The sequence below is a fragment of the Drosophila novamexicana genome, unplaced genomic scaffold (assembly GCF_003285875.2).
Source record: "Drosophila novamexicana strain 15010-1031.04,08,12 unplaced genomic scaffold, DnovRS2.1 tig00000008-arrow-pilon, whole genome shotgun sequence".
In the NCBI taxonomy this organism is placed as follows: Eukaryota; Metazoa; Arthropoda; class Insecta; order Diptera; family Drosophilidae; genus Drosophila; species Drosophila novamexicana.
Genome location: NW_020824765.1, coordinates 362,496 through 386,160, shown reverse-complemented (window position 1 = coordinate 386,160; position 23,665 = coordinate 362,496). Strand labels below are relative to the sequence as shown.

Below are 23,665 nucleotides of genomic sequence, written 5' to 3'. Positions count from 1 at the left end.
AGTAAGAATCAAAGTAAACGTATATGTATACCCAAACTTAAGGCGGCACATTGTATTTAATATAATAGATAATTGTATTCATTTTACTATTAACTATTTTAGAGCATTTTGAATAAATAAAATTTATGTTCAAGTTGTTTTACGCTTAATTATTTTAGTTTGTCTCTAAGTTTGTCAGGTTTTTATCACTATTTAGTTTCATTTTGTTACTTAGTTTTCATTGTGTTTATGATTTTTTTTGAATATTATTCCATGTATATTTTTTTTGTTTATTAATTTGAGTTTTCATTCTTAAGTACTTACAAGCCTAATTTTTTTTCCCTCTTGTTATTTTTTTTTTATTATTATTTTTGTGTAAATATTATTTTAACTTTTCATTGCTTTCAAGGAATTTCTAAGTTTCCGCAATTGCAAAGTTATTATTTTTTTTCCAATTAAAACTTAATATTTAAACGTATTTAAATTCATCTTAACTTTAGTCACATTATAAATTCCATATTCGTGCACTGTGATTTGGAGGTTTTGCCGCAGTTAGACGGCACGCTCCTCTAGGCCGGGCTCGACTACGCCCAGCGGAATCAACTGCAGCGCGATGCCATCGTCCAGACTGACCAGCGGTCGCTTGGAGTTCAAAGTGAACTCGAACTCCAGCAGAAGAAGCGCCAGTGCGAGACGCAGTTGGAGCTGGGCGAATTGCATGCCAATGCAATTGCGGACGCCGGAGCCAAAGCCAAACCATGTGCTCTGCTCCTTGAAGGAGTCTCTGGAACTGCCCCAGCGTTCTGGCTTAAAGCGCTCAGGCTCGGGATAATACTCGGGATCATTGTGAATGGCATGGGTTGGTATGATCACAAACAGCTCCTTGACCAGCGTGTATTTTATGTGCTCTGGCACCGTGTAGTCGTTGAGGACACGTCGCATTATGTAGGGTGTGATGGGATGCATGCGCAGGGTTTCCAGGATGACATGGCCCATGAGTGTGAGGGATTGCACACATTCGTAGCTCAGGTTATTCTGATGCTTTGCCATGGTCTGCTTCAGCTCCTGGCGCACCTGGCTCTGTACTTCCGTGTTCAGGGCAAGCTCATATAGCACAAAGGACAAGGTGTTGGCGGTCTGCTCGTAGCCCGCCTTGAGGAAGACAAACGCGTGAGCTGTCAATTCGTGTTGCAGATGCGCTTTCAGCTCCTTGTCAGCCTCGTACTCGTGCGTGGTCAGCTCCAGCGCTTTGATGTCCAGCAGCAGCTGTAGATAGTCCTGAGTACGTACATCCGATGCCTCGCGCTGCCCTACAATGTCTTCGAGTAGGGTCAGAAAGTAGACTTCAGCCTGCTTGGGAGTTAGGCGCATGCGCAGCCTGCGGCAGAAGTTGGGAAAGCGTATCATCAGCAGATTCATCAGATAGCCATGCTTACGGGTGCTCAGTGCCAGCTCCGTCATCTGCTCAAACTCATCCAATGGGTATTTTTGGCGCTGCTCGGCGTTCAGGCCAAATACACAGCTGGCCAGGGCGGACAGCACATAGCGACGCATTAGCTTCTGTATGTGGAGCGTGGAATGGGGCTGCTTCATCAGCGTGGTGCTGACAATTAGCAGCAGTTGCTCGGCCTCCTCGTACAGGCTGTCATAAAGCCATTCTATGCGGTCTCGCTCGAACGTCGGTTCCAGTTTCTGTCGCATCTCCTTCCATCTATTGCCACGCAGTCCGTACAGATCGCCCGATAGCGGATCCGATTTCTGATTGCAGTAAATGCCACGATCGTTGAAATTCGCGAAATCTTTGATCATGATCTGGCGTATAAGCTCACGGTCGAGCACCAGAGCGCGCGGCTGCAGCAGCGCATAAAAGCCGCAGAAGGGTCCACTGCCCTTGAACTTGTTGTAGAGTGTCGTGTAATGGGCGGCCTTCATTGCCTCGGTGCTGAGCGATTGGGTGACGAGCTGCTTAACGATGGGCCATAGCTTCTTGGGCCTCTCGTGCGGTATGTCCAAATAGCGCCAATAATCGCGCTGATAGCGCGCGGCCATGAACAGCAGCACCAGCAGGCAGAGCACGATTAGGCCCAATATCATAAATATTATCCACATGCCTTTCATGCTGATTTGTTTTAAATTGTATTAAAATTGAAAATACACACTCACACACAGACAGACACACGCGAAATCACAGTGTCACACACAGTTTTGGCCAGTGACTCTTTGTGGCCGGAAACCGAATCCGTCAGTGATCTAATGCGAATCGCGGACGCGTTCTCAGCGACAAGTTGAATCTGTTACTTTCATGACCAAACCGCGCTGTTCGACTGAGTGCAATTGAGTAAAACATATTTACAATACGCTCCGCGCCATTGGGAGCTTTTCATTTAGGCGGAAGGAGGGGGGTACCTGGAGTACGCTACACTACAGTTACTGCTGCTTATGGCTTTAACAAGCTCCGAGTGGGTGTCCGAGTGAGGCCAACAAAGCAGACTCGCAGCTCATTGTGACTAAGTCTCTACGTGGGACGAATCAATGAGCTGTGAGCACAAAGAATCTAGTCGGAGCGGTCAATTGAAGTTGTCTACACTCTTTTACAAAAGAAGTTCTCTCGTTATACCACTACTTCTTAGTCACTTGCATCTGCTACTCGGGGAATATTGTAATGTTAATTATATAAGAACTCAATATGCTGATCAAATTAATACAAATAATTTAAATAAAAAAACTCATTGTAGAGCATTTATTAGTTCCGCATGACAGAGCACTGTAAATTATCTACGTAGCAATACACTTTAAAGTCATTTTCGTTTGTTATCAGTTTTGTACGGCTTTTATTTGATTTTTTTTTTAATTTTTCATTTTTTTTTTGTATTTTTGGTTCTTATAGATAAAAGAGCAGTTGTTGGCTTTGAAATTCCTATGGTATTCCCGTTGGGGTGGGGTTAGCTCTATTAAAACTGGCCCCAAACTAATTGCACTGAGCAAAAAAGTTGTGTGCTCAATGAGCAAAAGCAAATAAATGTTAAATACTCCCTTATCATAAGACGTCAGTCATCAGCTGTCTAATATGTATAACCCCTCTTTCTAGTAAAATATAAAAATTGACGAACCAGCAAATTTTAAGCTTTAACTTTTTTTTTTTAAATTACATTCAATTTGAAGTCATGTGAGCGGCTTTATTCGAGCACAGTTCAAAAATACTCGCAGCTTTTGCTCTCAATGTACTTGTTTAGTTGACCTGTTGAATTTAACGTCCAATTAGCGCGTAAATGCTACAACAACAAGAGCCAGACTTGTTGTGAGTGACCGACTAGGGGAGACCCTTTAAGCAGTGGTCGTAGCCTCACACTATAACATATGCACCTTTGCGTTTATAGTCCGATCTTAATGATATTAAATTATACACAAATTCCAGGATCATAATTTAAAAGAATAATCGAAATTTTTGGGTGGAGCGGGAAAAGGTATCCAATCAGTTATCTGTGTACCCTATTGGAGAACCAAATAGATAGAGAATCGTAGACTAAGACTTTTATCTGTGACATACCAGAATATAAGTTTTAATATTTGAATCTCTAGGGATCAGCTCAGCTCGCAGTCTTGACTTTTCATTAGATGTACTTCCTTCTACTTGTTGTATACCTTAGCAGATAACTTTAATGTCCCTCTCTCACATTTGCTATGCGTACAGGGTATTAAAACAAATATCGCGAATAACAACAAACAACAAATAAAGCTGTTCAATTGTTGTTGCTTATATTGTAGTATTTGTTTCTACCAATACCTGCACTTGAAATCTAATTAAATGTTAAACTAAAATGCGACAGAAAGCAAACAGCAGCGTTGCCGGACCACCTGTAAGTAAATATGCCGATTTAAGACGCACGTCAATTGAATCGAATCTTTGTGAGTGAAAAAGCTTCGCCTTAAATGACAACATTATCGCGAATTAAACTAAATATTTTAAATTTCTATTAGTTTAATATATCTAGATATATCGGCAAGACATGAACTCTGCCTCTAAATAATCTTCGATATTTCAAATATCGTGCAATAATATCAATCCTATATGTTATAATGAGGTGACTCTAATTGCAAAGATTAAGACAATATGGTACATAGTTAGATGTATATAAGAGTTCATCTTGACTGACTGACCACGGGATTGTTATCTACGAATTTTATTTTTCGGTTAAAAATTATTTTCAAGGATCTTTATGAAAATTTATTTAGGACGTGATTAGTACCGGCGAGAGCTAGATGACGTTGCAGACTTTAAAAAATAATTTAGAGGCTAGCTACAAACGTCTGCAAAAGCTCCAATCGATAAGGGTTACCAGCACATTTTAGCAATATTAGCCAACAGATTAATCAGGGAGTGAGTCCGTTAAAGCTCAACTGTCATTGTGACCGTATATGCTGGACTTTATAAGGCACACACGGTCGAAGTGGCTGTTAGTTTTGCTCTGAAGTTTGTTTAAATAGCAAGACTTGTGCTCCACAACTTTCACTTGTTTTTGCATAAGTTATTTCTGATTAGCATGGGCATCGGCACTTTATTGTTAACGGCGGTGATAGCCCTGATAGGCTATCTTTTCCTGCAAATACGTCGAAATATGCAGCATTGGCAAAACTTGGGCATTCCATGCGAAGAGCCCAATTTTCTGATGGGCAACTTGACGGGCGTCCGCATTAAGCGAGCATTCCCAGATATTTGGATTTATTATTATAACAAATTCAGAGGAACGGGACCATTTGCCGGATTCTACTGGTTCCAACGTCCAGCCGCATTTATCTTGGAGCCTTTCTTGATGAAGCATATCCTGATCAAGGATTTCAACAAGTTCACGGATAGAGGCTTCTTTCATAACCCCGAGGATGATCCGCTGTCTGGTCAGCTGTTTCTGCTAGATGGTCACAAGTGGAGATCTATGAGAAACAAGCTATCATCAACCTTCACATCCGGCAAAATGAAGTTCATGTTTCCGACGATTGTAAAAATTGGTCACGAGTTCGTAGACGTCTTCGGAGAAATGACAGCCAAGTCTTCGATTATTGAGGTTAAGGAACTCATGGCTCGATTCACAACAGATGTTATCGGTACTTGTGCATTTGGCATTGAGTGCAGCAGTCTCAAGGATCCGGAAGCGGAATTCCGAGTAATGGGTCGTAAGGCTTTAACCGATCAACGTCACGGGGACCTGGGAATGGCTTTTATCAACAGTTTTCCGAAATTGTCAAAACGCATTCATTTGAAGATGACTCCAGAACATATTGAAAAGTTCTTCATGCGCATTGTAAGAGAAACTGTTGCCTACAGAGAGGAGAACAATGTTCGACGCAACGATTTCATGGATCAACTGATTGACTTGAAAAACAATCAATTGATGAAGTCCGAAACGGGTGAGAGTATGAGTCTTACGATTGAAGAAATAGCTGCCCAGGCTTTCGTCTTCTTCGCCGCCGGATTTGAAACATCTTCCACCACCATGGGATTTGCTCTATTTGAATTGGCTCAGAACGAGGACATACAAACCCGGTTAAGGGAGGAGTGCAATGAGGTACTAGCCAGGTATAATGGAGAGCTAACTTATGAATGTATCAAGGACATGGAGTATTTGAACCAGGTCATATCGGGTAAGCAATCCAATAAACCATTAAATGCACTTAACATTGACTAGTTATTGATTTCCAGAAACCCTTCGGCTATACACGGTTCTTCCAGTCCTTAACCGCGAATGCCTAGAGGACTTTGTCGTACCAGGATATCCGAACTATGTGATCAAGAAGGGAATGCCAGTGCTAATACCCTGCGGCGCTATGCACCGTGATGAAAAGTTCTATCCTGAACCAAATCGATTCAATCCAGATAATTTTAAAGCCGAACGAGTGAAGAACCGTGACTCGGGGGAATGGCTTCCCTTTGGGGATGGGCCGCGCAATTGCATTGGAATGAGATTTGGCGAAATGCAGGCTCGCATCGGTCTTGCCATGCTTATCAAAAACTTTAAATTTTCGGTATGCGATAAGACAATTATACCAATTAAAAATCACAAGGAGAGCTTCTTGATAGCCAGCGAGTCAGGAATATACCTAAAGGTAGAGCGAGTTTAAGAACTCACTTGGCAATATTTCATAGTATCAACTGTACATTTGATTTATGCAAATGACCCGATATAAGTTTAGAATTATTCGTGTGTTGCTCAGGAATTTTAATAGAACCAATTATTGGTCGAGTTCATGGCTTAAATAAATACACTGCTTGATTTTAACTTGAAGCTGCGTGGCTTATTTACCTAAATCATATTTATTTTTTTCTTACCAATATATATATATATTTTTAAGACTATCCAGGTTCTATTGCTTCAAAATAATTGTTATTAATATTTAATATGACAATTGTTGCTGAAGCCGAACTGGCGGTCTCTCGCAAATTAGTCCAAAACTTTGACACCTAAGCCACTAAGGTGCCACGTTTACAAAGCACAGTGAGAAAGCGAAATAGAAAGAGAGATAGGGAGGGAGAGAGAATGAAAGACAGACATAATACAGGCAGACACACAGTGGACATACCTACATAACAATCTTAGCTGGGTACAGGATAGCAACTTTTAATCCCTTCAGGCCCTAGTTATTATTTATAGCGTGTATCTTATAAATAAAGTAAAATGCGATTGTCAATGGGTGAAACTCAAACTATGCATTACATTTCTTATGACAATGAAACCAAGTGCTCAGCCGGCGACTAAATTTTTTATATAATATATATAAAGAGATAAATATATAATAAAGAGATAAATGTCATCAAAATAATTGAATTAAATAATTGAATTCGTATATAGAATAAAATACCACAAAATGCTCCATAATTCTGAAGAACTTGTTTCGATAGAGTACAACTGTCACAGCTGACTACCCATTTCCAAAAAGCTCTTTAGAGAATATCTATTGTCATGCTGAGTACGAAAGCTTCGAATGGGCTTAAATAGGTGCACCCGATCGTAGTGGCGCTCAGTACTTTGCCAATGTTCATTTAAATCGCGGGCGTGTCTCTCTATCTGAATCATATAAATAGTTGCTGGTCGCCATGGGAGTCGGCTCCTTATTACTCACTGCGGTGGTAGCCCTGATAGGCTATCTCTTTTTGAGATTGCGTCGTAATATGCAGCATTGGCAAAACTTGGGCATTCCATGCGAAGAGCCCTATTATCTGATGGGCAACTTGGCGGGCGTCCGCACTAAGCGAGCATTCCCAGATATTTGGATTCATTATTATAACAAATTCAGAGGAACGGGACCATTTGCCGGATTCTACTGGTTCCAACGTCCAGCCGCATTCATCTTGGAGCCTTTCTTGGTTAAGCATATCCTTATCAAGGATTTCAACAAGTTCACGGATAGAGGCTTCTTTCATAACCCCGAGGATGATCCGCTGTCTGGTCAGCTGTTTCTGCTAGATGGTCACAAGTGGAGATCTATGAGAAACAAGCTATCATCAACCTTCACATCCGGCAAAATGAAGTTCATGTTTCCGACGATTGTAAAAATTGGTCACGAGTTCGTAGACGTCTTCGGAGAAATGACAGCCAAGTCTTCGATTATTGAGGTTAAGGAACTCATGGCTCGATTCACAACAGATGTTATCGGTACTTGTGCATTTGGCATTGAGTGCAGCAGTCTCAAGGATCCGGAAGCGGAATTCCGAGTCATGGGTCGTAAGGCTTTAACCGATCAACGTCATGGGGCCTTGGGAATTGCTTTTCTCAACAGTTTTCCAAACTTGTCAAGACGCATTCATTTGAAAATGACACCAGAGTACATTGAAAAGTTCTTCATGCGCATTGTAAGAGAAACTGTTGCCTACAGAGAGGAGAACAATGTTCGACGCAACGATTTCATGGATCAACTGATTGACTTGAAAAACAATCAATTGATGAAGTCCGAAACGGGTGAGAGTATGAGTCTTACGATTGAAGAAATAGCTGCCCAGGCTTTCGTCTTCTTCGCCGCCGGATTTGAAACATCTTCCACCACCATGGGATTTGCTCTATTTGAATTGGCTCAGAACGAGGACATACAAACCCGGTTAAGGGAGGAGTGCAATGAGGTACTAGCCAGGTATAATGGAGAGCTAACTTATGAATGTATCAAGGACATGGAGTATTTGAACCAGGTCATATCGGGTAAGCAATCCAATAAACCATTAAATGCACTTAACATTGACTAGTTATTGATTTCCAGAAACCCTTCGGCTATACACGGTTCTTCCAGTCCTTAACCGCGAATGCCTAGAGGACTTTGTCGTACCAGGATATCCGAACTATGTGATCAAGAAGGGAATGCCAGTGCTAATACCCTGCGGCGCTATGCACCGTGATGAAAAGTTCTATCCTGAACCAAATCGATTCAATCCAGATAATTTTAAAGCCGAACGAGTGAAGAACCGTGACTCGGGGGAATGGCTTCCCTTTGGGGATGGGCCGCGCAATTGCATTGGAATGAGATTTGGCGAAATGCAGGCTCGCGTTGGTCTTGCCATGCTTATCAAAAACTTTAAGTTTTCGGTATGCGATAAGACAATTATACCCATTAAAAATCACAAGGAGAGCTTCTTGATAGCCAGCGAATCTGGTATATACCTGAAAGTGGAGCGTGTTCAAGCCTAGTTTAAAGAAAACACTTTAAATACTATATTTATACTAGTTTTTTTGTTTTGTGCTAACACGTAATTATTTTGTGTGTACGGCTGCTTCATGTAATTTATGAGATTTTTTAGAAATGGTTGAATTAAGGCAGAACTAATTTTGATTCTAATACAATGTTTCCGTAACAATTATTCAAGTTTACATCATGCTTTCATAAACATAATTTTTTATTGTATATACACAATTTATTTGTTATTACAGAGCCAGTGGGCTTGGCATATCTAAAGTTCACTTATGCACTGAATGTGTATAGTGGGATGCGTAAATATTTAATTGTTAAGCTTTCAAATCTGTTCTCCCTGATTCTGTCTCTCCCTATCTCTCTCTTTCTCTCTCTCCCTATCTCTCTGGTTGGAATAACAAATGATTATACTCGAGAATATTGCGTCATTATTTAGATTGTATATGTGAATTTAACATATATAAACATAATTTGCAAACCAGTTTTGTGATTGTACTTCTTTCTGCCTTAGTTATTGGGGATTGTTATGTTCTTATCATTGTATAATATACAAGAATACAAATATAAATTAAAATTATTTATGAATGGGTAAGAATTGAAAACCGTGGCAATTGTAATAATAGTCACAAAACTAACCTGATAACAAGCTAAATTTAGTCTGCGATATTTATTTTAGCTTCTAGCCGAGCGGCTCCACCTGCAGCTGGAAACCTTTTGTGTGTAGTAGAAACGAATGCTTCTCGAATTGCATGGTCTGTGGGGTGGTGGGCGCAAAGACAAAGCGAAAATTACGTATTAATGCAATTAGACCCACGGCCAGCTTGATACGGCCAAAACGCATGCCAATGCAGATGCGGGGACCCAGACCGAAGGGTAGAAAGGCGCAGCTGGGCCGTTTCTGTATAGCCTCCTCTGTGAAACGTTCAGGCAGAAACTTCTCCGGCTCCGGATAATATTCCGGATCATGGTGTATGGAATAGACAGGTATGATCAGATGCGATCCAGCTGGTATATAATGCTTCGGATGACCTGGCACCTCGAAGTGTCCATTGGCACGACGCATGTGCTCTGTGGCCACGGGATACATCCGCAGGGTTTCTGAAAGATAGTCAAATGGGAGAAAAAATATAAATTTATTGATCTTACAGATCTTTTAATCTGTTAGTTTTGTTTACCCGATATGACCTGCTCCAGATACTTCATTTTCTGCATGGCCTCGTAGTTTAGCTCTCCGTTCTCCCCATAGTTCGCGATGACCTCCTCGATCTCCTCCCGCAGCTGGCTTTGGATATGTTCGTGACGTGCCAGCTCGTACAAGGCCAGGGTTAGAGCTGTGGATGTTGTCTCAAAGCCCGCCACCAGAAATACGTACATCTGGGCGGCGATCTCATTGACAGTCAGACCCTCGGCTGTGTTGCCCGAATCGTATTTCTGTTTCATTTCCAGCATGATATCAACGAAGTCGTTGCGCTTTATCTTGTGCTGCTCCCTGTAGCTGATGGTGTCTTTGACCAGGCCCATGTAGAAGGCCTCCACGTCGGCGGGAGTTCGCTTGATGTGCAGTCTGAGGCTCAGCTCAGGGAAGAGCAGGCAGAATATGTAATCGATGCGCTTCTTGAGCATCGCATTCAGGCCCATCTGCACAAAGGGCGCTTTTGGATTGCGCAGACTATTGCACTCCAGCCCGAAAATGGCGGAGCCAATGGTGTCCGCCGTGTAGCAGGCGAGCAGCTTGGTGACCTCCAAGAAAGCAGTCTTTCCCGCGCAACGCTCGTGCAGCACATGCGACAGCTCCCGAGCTGTTCGCAGCACCGCTGGAAACATAAGCTTCATCTTGGCACTGCTGAATATGGGCGACATGCGGGGCCTCAGGCTGTGCCACTTGGGACCATCAATGGCAAAGAGATGCGCGGACAAGGGATCGTCCCGCTCATTGTAAAACAGCCCTCGACTGTCAAAGTTAGCAAAATCCTTGATGAAGACCCGCTTCAGCAGCTCCATATCCGAAATAATATAGGCGGGCGTCATAAGAAAATAAAATCCAACGAGTGGGCCCAAGTGCTTGTACCTCACATAGAGATTCTGTACTATTTCCGAGGTGTGTCTGGTTACCCGCCAGCCCCACAGATTTCCCACCAGCGGTAGGGGAGCTTCATGCGCAATGCCACGACGCTCAAAGTAGGATAGGCGCTGCCTTATCCAAATATAGAATCCGATCAGGACACACGCGAGTAGCGAAGTTGAGGCGAACATGTCAGTTGGCCAAAATTTTTTAAACTGGGTGGCAGATAATCAAGCTCTGTGGCATTTATAGGCCCTGCTCTGGCCCGTGGTGCAGGTCAGGACCTCTACTTAAAATTAACTTTAATGCAAACATGTTGACGCGACTCTATTAAAATATATTAGCAAATGGCACACGAGGCGGCACAGGGTTCACTTAGAGTTCTCTCGTACATAATGATGTATTACCTGGGAGTCGAGTAGCGAGTCTTTACATAAATATAACTAGTAATGGTAGCAAATGCGTAAGCTCCCAGGCGGAGGGCTGGAAAATTGAGTTGAACGAGAAAACTTCGAACCCTCACATATCAACTGTTATACAACTCAACCTAGGCATAAAACGGCTTGTGTGTCACGAAAATACCTTCATACATGAACTTATTTCTGAACTAATGTTTCCTGTACAGCTGTGTTGTATCATGTTACCAAATAGTAAAAAGTTCCGACCACATATTAAGGGAGCAAACCAATAATTGCTGGGTTTGTTGAAGAACCCTAAGGATAAAAACAGTTTTACACGAAAAAAAGATAATAATAATAACAGAACCAACCGTTATTCAAGCAACTATATGATATATATATATAGGTTTTTTTTATAATTTTTATTTTTATTTATTATTTTATTTTATTTATTATTTATTTTATTTGTTAAATTGACTTAAATGGACCTTAAAAGCTCGGTGTTGCCTTATGCGCCATTTGTGTGTCATTATTATATATGTATATTAAACATTTGTCAGATGTTATTCAGATTACGTTTATATGTAAGAAGCATAGGGAAACAAATAAATGCCGGGCATGGTCAAGATATATTGATAAACAATAAAGGTTGTCAACCAAGAAGTTAGTTGATTTATGTTAGCTACCTATCTGAAGACTACAGATGATAATAATATTTATTTTTATAGTATTAAAGGCAAACATCATTTAATATTAATATAAGAACAAATAATAGGTTTTAGTAAAAGACAACTATACTTCCTTACTTTATGTTTAACAATTATAATAAAAGTTCATAAAATTTCGGGTGATAGAAAATGTGTTTGACACAGATTAATTTACAGAGTGCATATGATGGGTGTATAAGCAATTGATTAGCTGCTTAACTTATCAATGTTAGATTAGATAAGTATACTTTAAGTGTTCTTGTGTAAAATTCTTATTTGGCTAACTTTTATAGAACTGATTAATTCATACATGAATAAAAATTGTGTGATTACTTGGAAACCCTCTCAACATTTAAATAAATGCCGTTTTCAGAAGACAACAGTATGTTCTTGGTGACCAATTTCATGGGTATCTGGGTCTCGGGCGACACACTGAACTTGAAGTCCTTGATCAGATGGGCCAGGCCCACACAGGTCTGCATGAGGCCGAAGCGGGAGCCAATGCAATTGCGGGGACCATCGCCAAAGGGCAGCCAACTGCAGGCTGGTCGAGCCGAAATCTCTGCCTCCGTGAAGCGCTCTGGCTTAAACTCTTGTGGCTCGGGGTAGATGTCGGGATCGTAGTGTATGCCGAGGGCTGGTATCACAACTACGCTGCCTTTCTCAATATAGTGTTTCGGATCCCCTGGCGAATAGTCCGAGATGGCCTTGCGTGTCAGATGGGCCAACACGGGATATTTGCGAAGAGTTTCTATATTGAAGTATTAAGTTTAGAATTAGGAAAACACAGACACAAACAGGCTGTATAATATGTTACCCATGACAACCTGCTCCAGATATTCCATTTGCTTAACATTGTCGTAAGAGTATTTATAGCCGTGCTTGCCAAGCACATCATTTATTTCCGCTCTTAACTTGTCCTGGATGTCCAGATGCTGGGCCAGCTCGTACAGGGCAAAGCCCATGGTTGTGGAGCTGGTCTCAAAGCCGGCCACAAAGAATATAAACGCTTGGGCGGCCAGCTCCTCGAAGGTCAGGCCCTCATCGGTGTTGCCCTCCTGCTGCTTCTGATACATTTCGATGAGCATGTCCATGAAATCGCCGCGGTTCTCATTGCTCTTGAGGCGGTAGTTGATGGTATCGCGAACGATGCGCATGTAGAATTCCTCAACCTCTTCAGTTGTCATCTTCAGATGCAGGCGACGCGACAACTTGGGAAAGCCAAATAAGAAGAAATCAAGAAGGCCACGATAGCGTCGCTCCGTAACTGCTCGCTTGCCCATGCTGACAAAATCCGCATCTGGATTGCGCTGACTATTGCAGTCGAGCCCAAAGGCGCAGGTGCCAATCACGTCGGCCGTATAGCGACCCACCAAATCGGTGATCTCCAACACCTGAGGCGCAGACACCTTTTCCTTAAACACCTTGGCCATTTCCTCAGCCACTTGCAAAACTATGGGCAGCATGTGCTTCATCTTGCCCGAGGTGAAGGTGGGCGTCAGCTTGTGCCGCAGTTGCCGCCACTTCTGTCCCTCAATGCTGAACAGGGTGGCCGACAGGGGATCGTCAATTTCATTGTAGAATATACCACGATTCTCAAAGTTATTGAAATCCTTTATGAGGACGCGTTTCACCAGCTCCATGTCAGTGACCACAACGGTCTTGGTGAAAAAGAAATAGAAGCCCGCAAAGGGACTATTTGCATTCTTGTACTTCAGATAGTAATCCCTGAAGACAACGCCTATTTGCCGCTTGGACGGCCAGTCGCCGATGTTGCCCTTCGGAAACTTGGGCACATCGTGTGGAATCCCACGACGATTCCAATAGTTGTGCCTATGCCGGACTGCATAAAACAGCAGCGATATTATAATACCGACCAGTGCTAGAATAAACGACATTATATGCGCCGTTGCCAACTGAGCTAACGATACGCCCAACACACGTTATATATAGTCCAAAGCTCGCTCTCGCAGAGCTTTCCGCTAAATGTGGTTATAACACATTGACAGAGAGAGGGAGCGAGATACTGCCTCTCTCTTGATATATAAAGAATAAAGATCAATTATCTTAAGTTCTTATTATTCGCAAATAAAGTAATTGTTATAGGAAAAAAAGTTTAGCTTCAATTCACGCTTAATTGGTGAACTTATCGGACACAGTTATTTAAACATTTTTTAAATTTTGGATGCATAGTATCTAATCTAATCTCATTCCATAGTATCATATGCCGCAATGTTGCACCGAGCAAACGAAATGATTGTTCCCAGGTAGTAATCGTAGTAGTTATATATAGAAGGAATGCTAATACTATTGCTTAGTCATTGAGTTACCTAAAATAGTAATCGGAACCCTACAAGCCTACATATGTTAACAAAAGAAAAGATGTGACGCTTAGAAGACAAAACGAATAACACGTTCTTAATTAATTAATTTTAGCTTTATTAATTTTATGTTGAACAAAATGTAATGAACCCTAGTCACAAAAATAAGCTTAAATCGGGCAGTGGTCAATATAATTGTAGATATGTAAGTACGATAAATTATTTATTAATATATTTCTTATTATAATCGACTAATATAAGATTACATAATGTCAATTTGATAAATGTGATTGTATTATTAATTTCTTAGCTCTTCAACCTTCAAATAGATGCCATTGGCTGGACATAGCAATATGTTGGACTTGACAAAATCAATTTTGGACGCAGTCCGCGGACAGACACTAAACTGAAAGCGCGTTAGCAGGTAAAATAGGGCCACGCTCACCTGCATCTTGCCGAAACGCATGCCGATGCAGTTGCGGGGTCCATCGCCAAAGGGCAGCCAGGAGGCGGTGTGTCGCTGTGCCATCTGGTCGGCGAGAAATCGTTCCGGAATAAACTTGTGAGGCTCCGGATATAGCTCTGGGTCGTGATGTATGCCATAGACTGGTACGAAAACCATCTGGCCAGGCTCGATGTAGAAGTGTTTATTGCCCTTGGCCGCATAAAAGTTGCGAGAGACGCGCGACAGATGAGGCAAAATGGGATACTTGCGAAGCGTCTCTAAAAATTTTAGTTAAGGTTCAATTAAAGTCTGATTAAGATAAGAATTATAAAATTGTTGGCCATATATCATGTATCTCTAATTATAATTGTGTATAGTCGAATATATTATTATAAATGTGCTTATACAAAAAGCAGACGAAGTTTATATACAGTTCTAAGTTCTATACGTATTATATGAACATGTTGTCTTAGTAATCTAACTAAGTGATTCTCTGCTCATGCTCTCACCATTTCCCTTTCTTTCAATTACTTTCTCCTTTTCCTCATCTCTTTCTATCTTACTGCAGATATATATTTATATACAAGTCTGTCTCTGTACTAGATAAAGATGGTTAGTCAAAAGTTCTGAGGTTCAAAAATATACGAATATCCCCTTATATATATGTATGTATATATCCTAGTCAACAAAATAAAAAGAACTTTAGCTATTACTGAGGAGTTCGGTATTAAGACCCGAATTAAAAGAAAATATAACTTATAAAAGTGATAATAAAATGAATTATTATTATTATCAGCAATATATATGTTATATATATATTTACTGATGACTCTATAGGCTAGATTTAAAACTTAATGCTTCGTGTTAAGCTATGGTATTTTATAATCTTTTGTTTGGAAAATGATAAGGAACATCGCGAAAAATGCACCTATAAAGAGTTCTAAGTTGGCGGTGTGCGATATACATATATGAATACCCCTACTTATTGTTATTACACTGACCTGCTATGATCAGCTCCATATAGCGCAGCTCCTGCATGCACTCGTACGAAAATTGGCCTCCATGCGCCTGCAGCGCCTGCTCAATGTCCTGTCTAAGCTTAAGCTGAAGCTGTGGCTGCTTGGCCAGTTCATAGAGGGCGAATCCCAGGGTCGAGGCTGAGGTATCGAAGCCGGCGGCAAAGAATATGAACGACTGGGCGGCCATTTCGGGCAGCGTCAGCTCCCCGCGATGCTTCATCTCGATGAGCAGATTCATGAAATCGTTACGCACAATGCCCTTGGATTCGCGCTCCTTGACCGTATCCCTCACGATGCGCATATAAAAGTCCGTAATGTCCTGGTGTATCTGGCGTAGGCGCAGACGTCGTGCCAGATTTGGAAAGCTCTCAATGAAGCCATCGATGAGTTTGTTGTGGCGTCGCTCTATGAAGGCGCGTCGTCCCATTACGGCGAACTCGGCCTCCGGATTGCGCAGTCCATTGCAGTCCAAGCCAAAAACACAGCTACCAATCACATCCGAGGTGTACCTGGCCATCAGGTCGTTTATCTCCAGAATGCCACAAATGGAATTTTGCGCCTGTTCAGCGCAGACCTGAGCTAGCTCCTCGCCCACGGCGCACACCGTGGGAAACATGAACTTCATCTTGCCGGAGCTAAAGGTGGAAGTCATCTTCTGGCGCAGTGGCCGCCACTTGGGCCCATCTATGCGAAACAGGTGGCCTGTGAGTGGATCATCGCGCTCATTGTGGTACAAGCCGCGATCCTCAAAGTTCGCAAAGTCCTTGATGAGCACTTCCTTAGCCAGCTCCAGGTCCAGCACCAGCACCACCGGTCGCAGCATAAAGTAGAAGCCCGCAAAGGGCGCCCCGGTGGGCTTGAAGCTCTCATAAAGCGGGGTCAGAATGTCCTTGAAGTGCTTGTCCTTCCGAAAACCCTGCAGGTTGCCCATGGGAAAAGTGGGCCGCGCATGGCTGATGCTCCGTCGCGCCCAGTAGGTGAGTCTCGTGCGCACAAACCAGAACCCGACGGCCAGTGTAATTAAGAGCAGCGCAATTACATCCAGCATTTCGCGCGTTTCGCTTTCAACTGATCTGCGGCGACGGAGTCTGTGGAGCGGTTCTTAATCAGCTGCGGTTCAAAGTGCGTTTTAATGTAAACATCTCGGGCAGATAGCCTCGTTTAATTGGTGGTCTGACGCGGGGCAACTATGTGATCAACTATGTGATGGCAATTTGCATGCTCTCAGTACTTCCAGTGGCGCGCGCTTTCAGTATGTTTCACATTATATGAGTGCGCGAGAGAAAGAGCGAGAGCGAGACAAGCAAACAAGTGAGCCCTGAACTTGAATAATGACTTTGTGATAACGGCATTGCACAAAAGGCAGGTGGTGATAAAGTTAATGCCATGCATTATAGTTACCGTTGTATTTTGCAGCTTTTAAAGCTGCCTTTCTATTGCTTGGCTATTTTTCTTTAAATTTATTCGTTTGCACCTAAAAGCATGTACATATGCACATACATATGTATAAACAATTAGAAATGCTCTAGTAAAGGGTACTTTCCTTCATTTGTCATTTTACTAATTCATGGGATTTTCATTTAATTGTGATTTAATTGAATTGCCATTTTGCAGAACTTCCAACTTGTAACAATATTTTCGAAGGCGTTTTAACGTTATCTTACGTATTACATCAACAAGTTGCACCAAAAGAAAATTGAACATAATCAGTATATAAAAATATCTCAATAATTTTACAACATAAAAGTACATACTTTCTTTACATTTCTTTAACACATTTAGAATACTGTAACAATTCATAAAAGCACATTCGCCAAATATAGCAGCGAAATTTCAATAAAAAGGGTAAGGTACAGGGTATGCTAAAGTCGAATACATGTCTTTAACACATGTAAGCAACTGTTGCTTACATTTTGAGTTGTTCTCGGCGAATAGTAGAGAGCGCCAGACCAGAACAATAATGAAGAAAGGGAATGGGAATTTAAGCTTCCAGCCGCTTAGCTTTTAAAAAGCTTTCGCTTATCGAATTTATTTAAAGCGCGTAGTTTCTTTAGGGTCTCGCATGAAATATTTCATTGTGCCAATTGATTTGTATATCTTGTGAGTGATGATAATCTCTGCACCTGACCTAAAGCAACATTTAAAAGGTTGACATTTAAACGGAAACATAATTCATGGTGATTCGACGTCAAGTCGCTCCATTTGGAGGTGAATTCCAGACTCCGTAGCGATAAGAAAATTTTTTTTGCTAAATTTCAGAGGAATCTGAGTTCTCTTGGTGCTCCGAAATTGATAATGGCGCAAGAGTGTAACAATGCCAATCTTCACCTGCATCAGACCAAATCTCTCACCTATGCAGGCGCGAGGTCCATTTCCGAACGGAAGATAGGCAAATTGATGACGCGAGTGGATCGCTTCGGGCTCGAAGCGTGAGGGATCAAAGCTTTCGGGCTCGGGATATATATCTGGATCGTGGTGTATACTATGCACTGGTATCATAACACGCGTGCCCGGCTCCAGGACGAGGCTGCTCTCCGCCACGTTATATGCATTGGTTGTGCGCCGCACTAGGTGTGGCAGCACGGGATATTTGCGGAGCGTTTCTGCCACCACCTGGTTGAGGTAGGTCATCTCCTGCAGGCACTCATAGCCCAGCTGTTGCTTGTGTCGCTTCAAGGTGCTTTGTATTTCCTGGCGCAGCTGCTGTTGCACAGCAGGGTTGAGCGCCAGCTCGTACAGGCAAAAGGACATGGTCGTGGAGGAGGTGTCGAAGCCAGCCAGGAAGAAGACCATGGCCTGTGCGGCAATCTGCTCGAAGCTCAGCGCTGCCTTCGTTTCGTCCGTACGTTCGCCCAGCTCGATGAGCAGCTGGATGAGATCATTGCGCTTGACGTGCTCTCGCTTTCTGCACTCCAGTGTCTGACGCACAGTGTCCATGAAGAACTGACTCACCTCCGGCCGAAAGAGACGCAGGCGCAGTTTCCTTGCCAGCTGGGGCTGGGCAAACATAAAGGCCTGCACAATACCCTGATGCAGCGGGCGTTCCGTTATCGAGCGGCCCATTTCACGAAATTCCGATCCCGGATTGGCGAGACTGTTGCACTCCAGACCAAAGGCGCAGCTGCCAATGATGTCCGTGGTGAAGCGAGCGCACAGATCCTTCGCCTCGAATTCGCCCAGTTGCTGCTCCGCGCTCAAGGCCAGCTGCTCGCCCACTTGGACCATTGTGGGAAACATATACTTCATCTTACCAGAGCTAAACACCGGCGTCAGGTGTTGGCGTAACCAGCGCCATTGCTCGCCATCTAGAAACAGCAAATTCCCAGTCAGTGGGTCATCGCGCACATTGTGGAAGAGTCCTCGATCCGCAAAGCTGTTAAAATCGCTGACCATGATCCGCTTGATCAGTTCCAGGTCGAGCACAAATAACGCCTTGCTAAGGAACGTGTAAAAGCCGCAAAATCGTTCCCGGCCCCTAAACTTGTCATAGATGCGCCAATTGATGTCCATCCAGTGAACACTTCGCGCAAAGCCGCGCATGTTACCCAACAGGAAAACGGGTCGCTCCCCCGGCACGCCGCGTCGGCGCCAGTACGTGTAGTGCTGATTCAACCAGACATAGATGACGCCACCGGCGGTGACCAGTAATAAAAGCAACGTTAACATGATTCAATGAACGCGTTGCGACTGAGACGCCAACCGAACATTTACATTGCATAGTGAAAGCTTTTTGCGTACTCTCTCTTCGGTGCTCTCGCTCTCTTTCTTATCGCTGCAGCTTATAGGCGTATATATGTGTGTGTAATATGTACAGAACAAGGTATGTAGAAAAATTGATTTTTTAAATGATTCTTATTACTATTTTTATTATAAATATTTTCATTTTATTATTATTATTTTTATACCCTGAACCCATTACAAATGGGTATAAGGGTATATTGTATTTGTGCGAAAGCCAAATGTATGTACAGGCAGAAGGAAGCAACTCCGACCCCATAAAGTATATATATTCTTGATCAGCATAAATAGCTGAGTCGATCTAGCCATGTCCGTCTGTCTGTGCGTCCGTCCGTCCGTATGTATGAACACAAGGAGCTCAGAACCTATAAGAGCTAGAGACTTGAAATTTTAGATGTAGATGCTCCTAGCTCCCGCGCAGATCGAGTTTGTTTCCGATAATCGATAACTTACTCCGTTTCCAAGCAATCGATAAAAATCGATATCGATATCCTGTTTTTTGAGCAATTTTGGTAAATAATAAGAACTAGAGTCACCAAACTTGACATTTAGCTTCTAAAATAGAATATATATATGATATAGGATTTTTCTTCATGGTTTTACCTCTAGATTAATCTGGCATTTAAATCTGAACACCGATTTTTTGGTCGAAATTCATGTCCAAATCTTACCCCAAGATTCGTATATAGACATGGGTCAAAAATTACCACCCCCATATCTCGGCCAAATCTCATCCGATTTTCACGAAGTTTGGATTTTTCTTCATGGTTTTCCCTCTAGATTAATGTGGCATTCAAATCCCTACACCGATTTTTTGGTCGAAATTCATGTCCAAATCTTACCCCAAGATTCGTATATAGACATGGGTCAAAATTTACCACCCCCATATCTGGGCCAAATCTCATCCGATTTTCACGAAGTTTGGCTTTTTCTTCATGGTTTTCCCTCTAGATTAATCTGGCATTCAAATCCCTACACCGATTTTTTGGTCGAAATTCTTGTCCAAATCTTACCCCAAGATTCGTATATAGACATGGGTCAAAATTTACCACCCCCATATCTCGGCCAAATCTCATCCGTATTTCACGACGTTTGGATTTTTCTTCATGGTTTTACCTCTAGATTAATCTGGCATTTAAATCTGAACATCGATTTTTTAGTCGAAATTCATGTCCAAATCTTACCCCAAGATTCGTATATAGACATGGGTCAAAATTTACCACCCCCATATCTCGGCCAAATCTCATCCGATTTTCACGAAGTTTGGATTTTTCTTCATGGTTTTCCCTCTAGATTAATCTGGCATTCAAATTCCTACACCGATTTTTTGGTCGAAATTCATGTCCAAATCTTACCCCAAGATTCGTATATAGACATGGGTCAAAATTTACCACCCCCATATCTCGGCCAAATCTCATCCGATTTTGACGAAGTTTGGATTTTTCTTCATGGTTTTACCTCTAGATTAATCTGCCATTAAAATCTGAACACCGATTTTTTAGTCGAAATTCATGTCCAAATCTTACCCCAAGATTCGTATATAGACATGGGTCAAAATTTACCACCCCCATATCTCGACCAAATCTCATCCGATTTTCACGAAGACATGGGTCAAAATTTACCACCCCCATATCTCGACCAAATCTCATCCGATTTTCACGAAGTTTGGATTTTTCTTCATGGTTTTACCTCTAGATTAATCTGGCATTTAAATATGAACATCGATTTTTTAGTCGAAATTCATGTCCAAGTCTTACCCCAAGATTCGTATATAGACATGGGTCAAAATTTACCACCCCCATATCTCGGCCAAATCTCATCCGATTTTCACGAAGTTTGGATTTTTCTTCATGGTTTTCCCTCTAGATTAAAGTGGCATTCAAATCCCTACACCGATTTTTTGGTCGAAATTCATGTCCAAATCTTACCCCAAGATTCGTATATAGACATGGGTCAAAATTTACCACCCCCATATCTGGGCCAAATCTCATCCGATTTTCACGAAGTTTGGCTTTTTCTTCATGGTTTTCCCTCTAGATTAATCTGGCATTCAAATTTGAACACCGATTTTTTAGTCGAATTTCATGTCCAAATCTTACCCCAAGATTCGTATATAGATATGGGTCAAAATTTACCACCCCATATCTCGGCCAAATCTCATCCGATTTTCACGAATTTTGGCTTTTTCTTCATGGGTTTCCCTCTAGATTAGTGTGGCATTCAAATCTCGACACCCATTATTTGGTCGAAATTCATGTCCAAATCTTACCCCAAGATTCGTATATAGATATGGATCAAAATTTACCACCCCCATATCTCGGCCAAATCACATCCGATTTTCACGAAGTTTGGCTTTTTCTTCATGGTTTTCCCTCTAGATTAGTGTGGCATTCAAATCTCGACACCGATTATTTGGTCGAAATTCATGTCCAAATCTTTCCCCAAGATTCGTATATAGACATGGGTCAAAATTTACCACCCCCATATCTCGGCCAAATCTCATCCGATTTTGACGAAGTTTGGCTTTTTCTTCATGGTTTTCCCCAACATTCGTATATAGACATGGGTCAAAAATGACCACCCCCATAAATCGGTCGAATCTCATCCGATTTTGACGAAGTTTGGCTTTTTCTTCATGGTTTTCCCTCTAGATTAGTGTGGCATTCAAATCTCGACACCCATTATTTGGTCGAAATTCATGTCCAAATCTTACCCCAAGATTCGTATATAGATATGGATCAAAATTTACCACCCCCATATCTCGGCCAAATCACATCCGATTTTGACGAAGTTTGGCTTTTTCTTCATGGTTTTCCTTCTAGATTAATCTGCCATTAAAATCTGAACACTGATTTTTTAGTCGAAATTCATGTCCAAATCTTACCCCAAGATTCGTATATAGACATGGGTCAAAATTTACCACCCCCATATCTCGACCAAATCTCATCCGATTTTCACGAAGACATGGGTCAAAATTTACCACCCCCATATCTCGACCAAATCTCATCCGATTTTCACGAAGTTTGGATTTTTCTTCATGGTTTTACCTCTAGATTAATCTGGCATTTAAATATGAACATCGATTTTTTAGTCGAAATTCATGTCCAAATCTTACCCCAAGATTCGTATATAGACATGGGTCAAAATTTACCACCCCCATATCTCGGGCAAATCTCATCCGATTTTCACGAAGTTTGGATTTTTCTTCATGGTTTTCCCTCTAGATTAATGTGGCATTCAAATCCCTACACCGATTTTTTGGTCGAAATTCATGTCCAAATCTTACCCCAAGATTCGTATATAGACATGGGTCAAAATTTACCACCCCCATATCTGGGCCAAATCTCATCCGATTTTCACGAAGTTTGGCTTTTTCTTCATGGTTTTCCCTCTAGATTAATCTGGCATTCAAATTTGAACACCGATTTTTTAGTCGAATTTCATGTCCAAATCTTACCCCAAGATTCGTATATAGATATGGGTCAAAATTTACCACCCCATATCTCGGCCAAATCTCATCCGATTTTCACGAAGTTTGGCTTTTTCTTCATGGGTTTCCCTCTAGATTAGTGTGGCATTCAAATCTCGACACCGATTATTTGGTCGAAATTCATGTCCAAATCTTACCCCAAGATTCGTATATAGATATGGATCAAAATTTACCACCCCCATATCTCGGCCAAATCTCATCCGATTTTCACGAAGTTTAGCTTTTTCTTCATGGTTTTCCCTCTAGATTAGTGTGGCATTCAATTCTCGACACCGATTATTTGGTCGAAATTCATGTCCAAATCTTTCCCCAAGATTCGTATATAGACATGGGTCAAAATTTACCACCCCCATATCTCGGCCAAATCTCATCCGATTTTGACGAAGTTTGGCTTTTTCTTCATGGTTTTCCCTCTAGATTAATCTGCCATTAAAATCTGAACACCGATTTTTTAGTCGAAATTCATGTCCAAATCTTACCCCGACATTCGTATATAGACATGGGTCAAAAATGACCACCCCCATAAATCGGTCGAAACTCATCCGATTTTGACGAAGTTTGGCTTTTTCTTCATGGGTTTCCCTCTAGATTAATCTGCCATTCAAATCTCGACCCCGATTTTTTGGTCGAAATTCATGTCCAAATCTTAGCCCAAGATTCGTATATAGACATGGGTCAAAATTTACCACCCCCATATCTCGACCAAATCTCATCCGATTTTCACGAAGTTTGGATTTTTCTTCATGGTTTTCCCTCTAGATTAATCTGGCATTCAAATCCCTACACCGATTTTTTGGTCGAAATTCATGTCCAAATCTTACCCCAAGATTCGTATATAG

The 23,665-nt window shown here is 41.9% G+C and overlaps 6 protein-coding genes across 6 annotated transcripts; 2 read left to right on the top strand and 4 right to left on the bottom strand.

Annotated features, from left to right (window-relative positions):
• Positions 1 to 220: 220 nt before the first annotated feature.
• Positions 221 to 2,280, bottom strand: LOC115771200 (probable cytochrome P450 317a1). Its single transcript, XM_030716801.1, has one exon. The coding sequence runs from the start codon at positions 2,095 to 2,097 to the stop codon at positions 532 to 534; it is 1,566 nt and encodes a 521-aa protein (XP_030572661.1). The 5' UTR covers positions 2,098 to 2,280; the 3' UTR covers positions 221 to 531.
• A 2,240-nt stretch (positions 2,281 to 4,520) lies between these two features.
• On the top strand, positions 4,521 to 6,093 carry LOC115771220 (probable cytochrome P450 6a21). Its single transcript, XM_030716824.1, has 2 exons — positions 4,521 to 5,616; positions 5,675 to 6,093. Exons 1-2 carry the CDS (start codon positions 4,521 to 4,523, stop codon positions 6,091 to 6,093), a joined length of 1,515 nt encoding a protein of 504 aa, XP_030572684.1.
• A 927-nt stretch (positions 6,094 to 7,020) lies between these two features.
• Positions 7,021 to 9,170, top strand: LOC115771209 (probable cytochrome P450 6a21). Its single transcript, XM_030716812.1, has 2 exons — positions 7,021 to 8,162; positions 8,221 to 9,170. The coding sequence occupies exons 1-2, from the start codon at positions 7,067 to 7,069 to the stop codon at positions 8,643 to 8,645; spliced, it is 1,521 nt and encodes a 506-aa protein (XP_030572672.1). The 5' UTR covers positions 7,021 to 7,066; the 3' UTR covers positions 8,646 to 9,170.
• Positions 9,171 to 9,325: 155 nt separating this feature from the next.
• On the bottom strand, positions 9,326 to 10,899 carry LOC115762305 (probable cytochrome P450 6a23). Its single transcript, XM_030704475.1, has 2 exons — positions 9,822 to 10,899; positions 9,326 to 9,744 (listed from the first exon to the last, which is right to left on the bottom strand). Exons 1-2 carry the CDS (start codon positions 10,897 to 10,899, stop codon positions 9,326 to 9,328), a joined length of 1,497 nt encoding a protein of 498 aa, XP_030560335.1.
• A 671-nt stretch (positions 10,900 to 11,570) lies between these two features.
• LOC115771231 (probable cytochrome P450 6a17) lies at positions 11,571 to 13,825 on the bottom strand. The gene is made up of 2 exons (XM_030716836.1): positions 12,631 to 13,825; positions 11,571 to 12,564 (listed from the first exon to the last, which is right to left on the bottom strand). Exons 1-2 carry the CDS (start codon positions 13,709 to 13,711, stop codon positions 12,143 to 12,145), a joined length of 1,503 nt encoding a protein of 500 aa, XP_030572696.1. The 5' UTR covers positions 13,712 to 13,825; the 3' UTR covers positions 11,571 to 12,142.
• Positions 13,826 to 14,272: 447 nt separating this feature from the next.
• LOC115762286 lies at positions 14,273 to 19,276 on the bottom strand. Its single transcript, XM_030704453.1, has 4 exons — positions 17,773 to 19,276; positions 16,777 to 16,797; positions 15,581 to 16,699; positions 14,273 to 14,857 (listed from the first exon to the last, which is right to left on the bottom strand). Exons 1-4 carry the CDS (start codon positions 19,262 to 19,264, stop codon positions 14,433 to 14,435), a joined length of 3,057 nt encoding a protein of 1,018 aa, XP_030560313.1. The 5' UTR covers positions 19,265 to 19,276; the 3' UTR covers positions 14,273 to 14,432.
• Between the last annotated feature and the right edge of the window lie 4,389 nt (positions 19,277 to 23,665).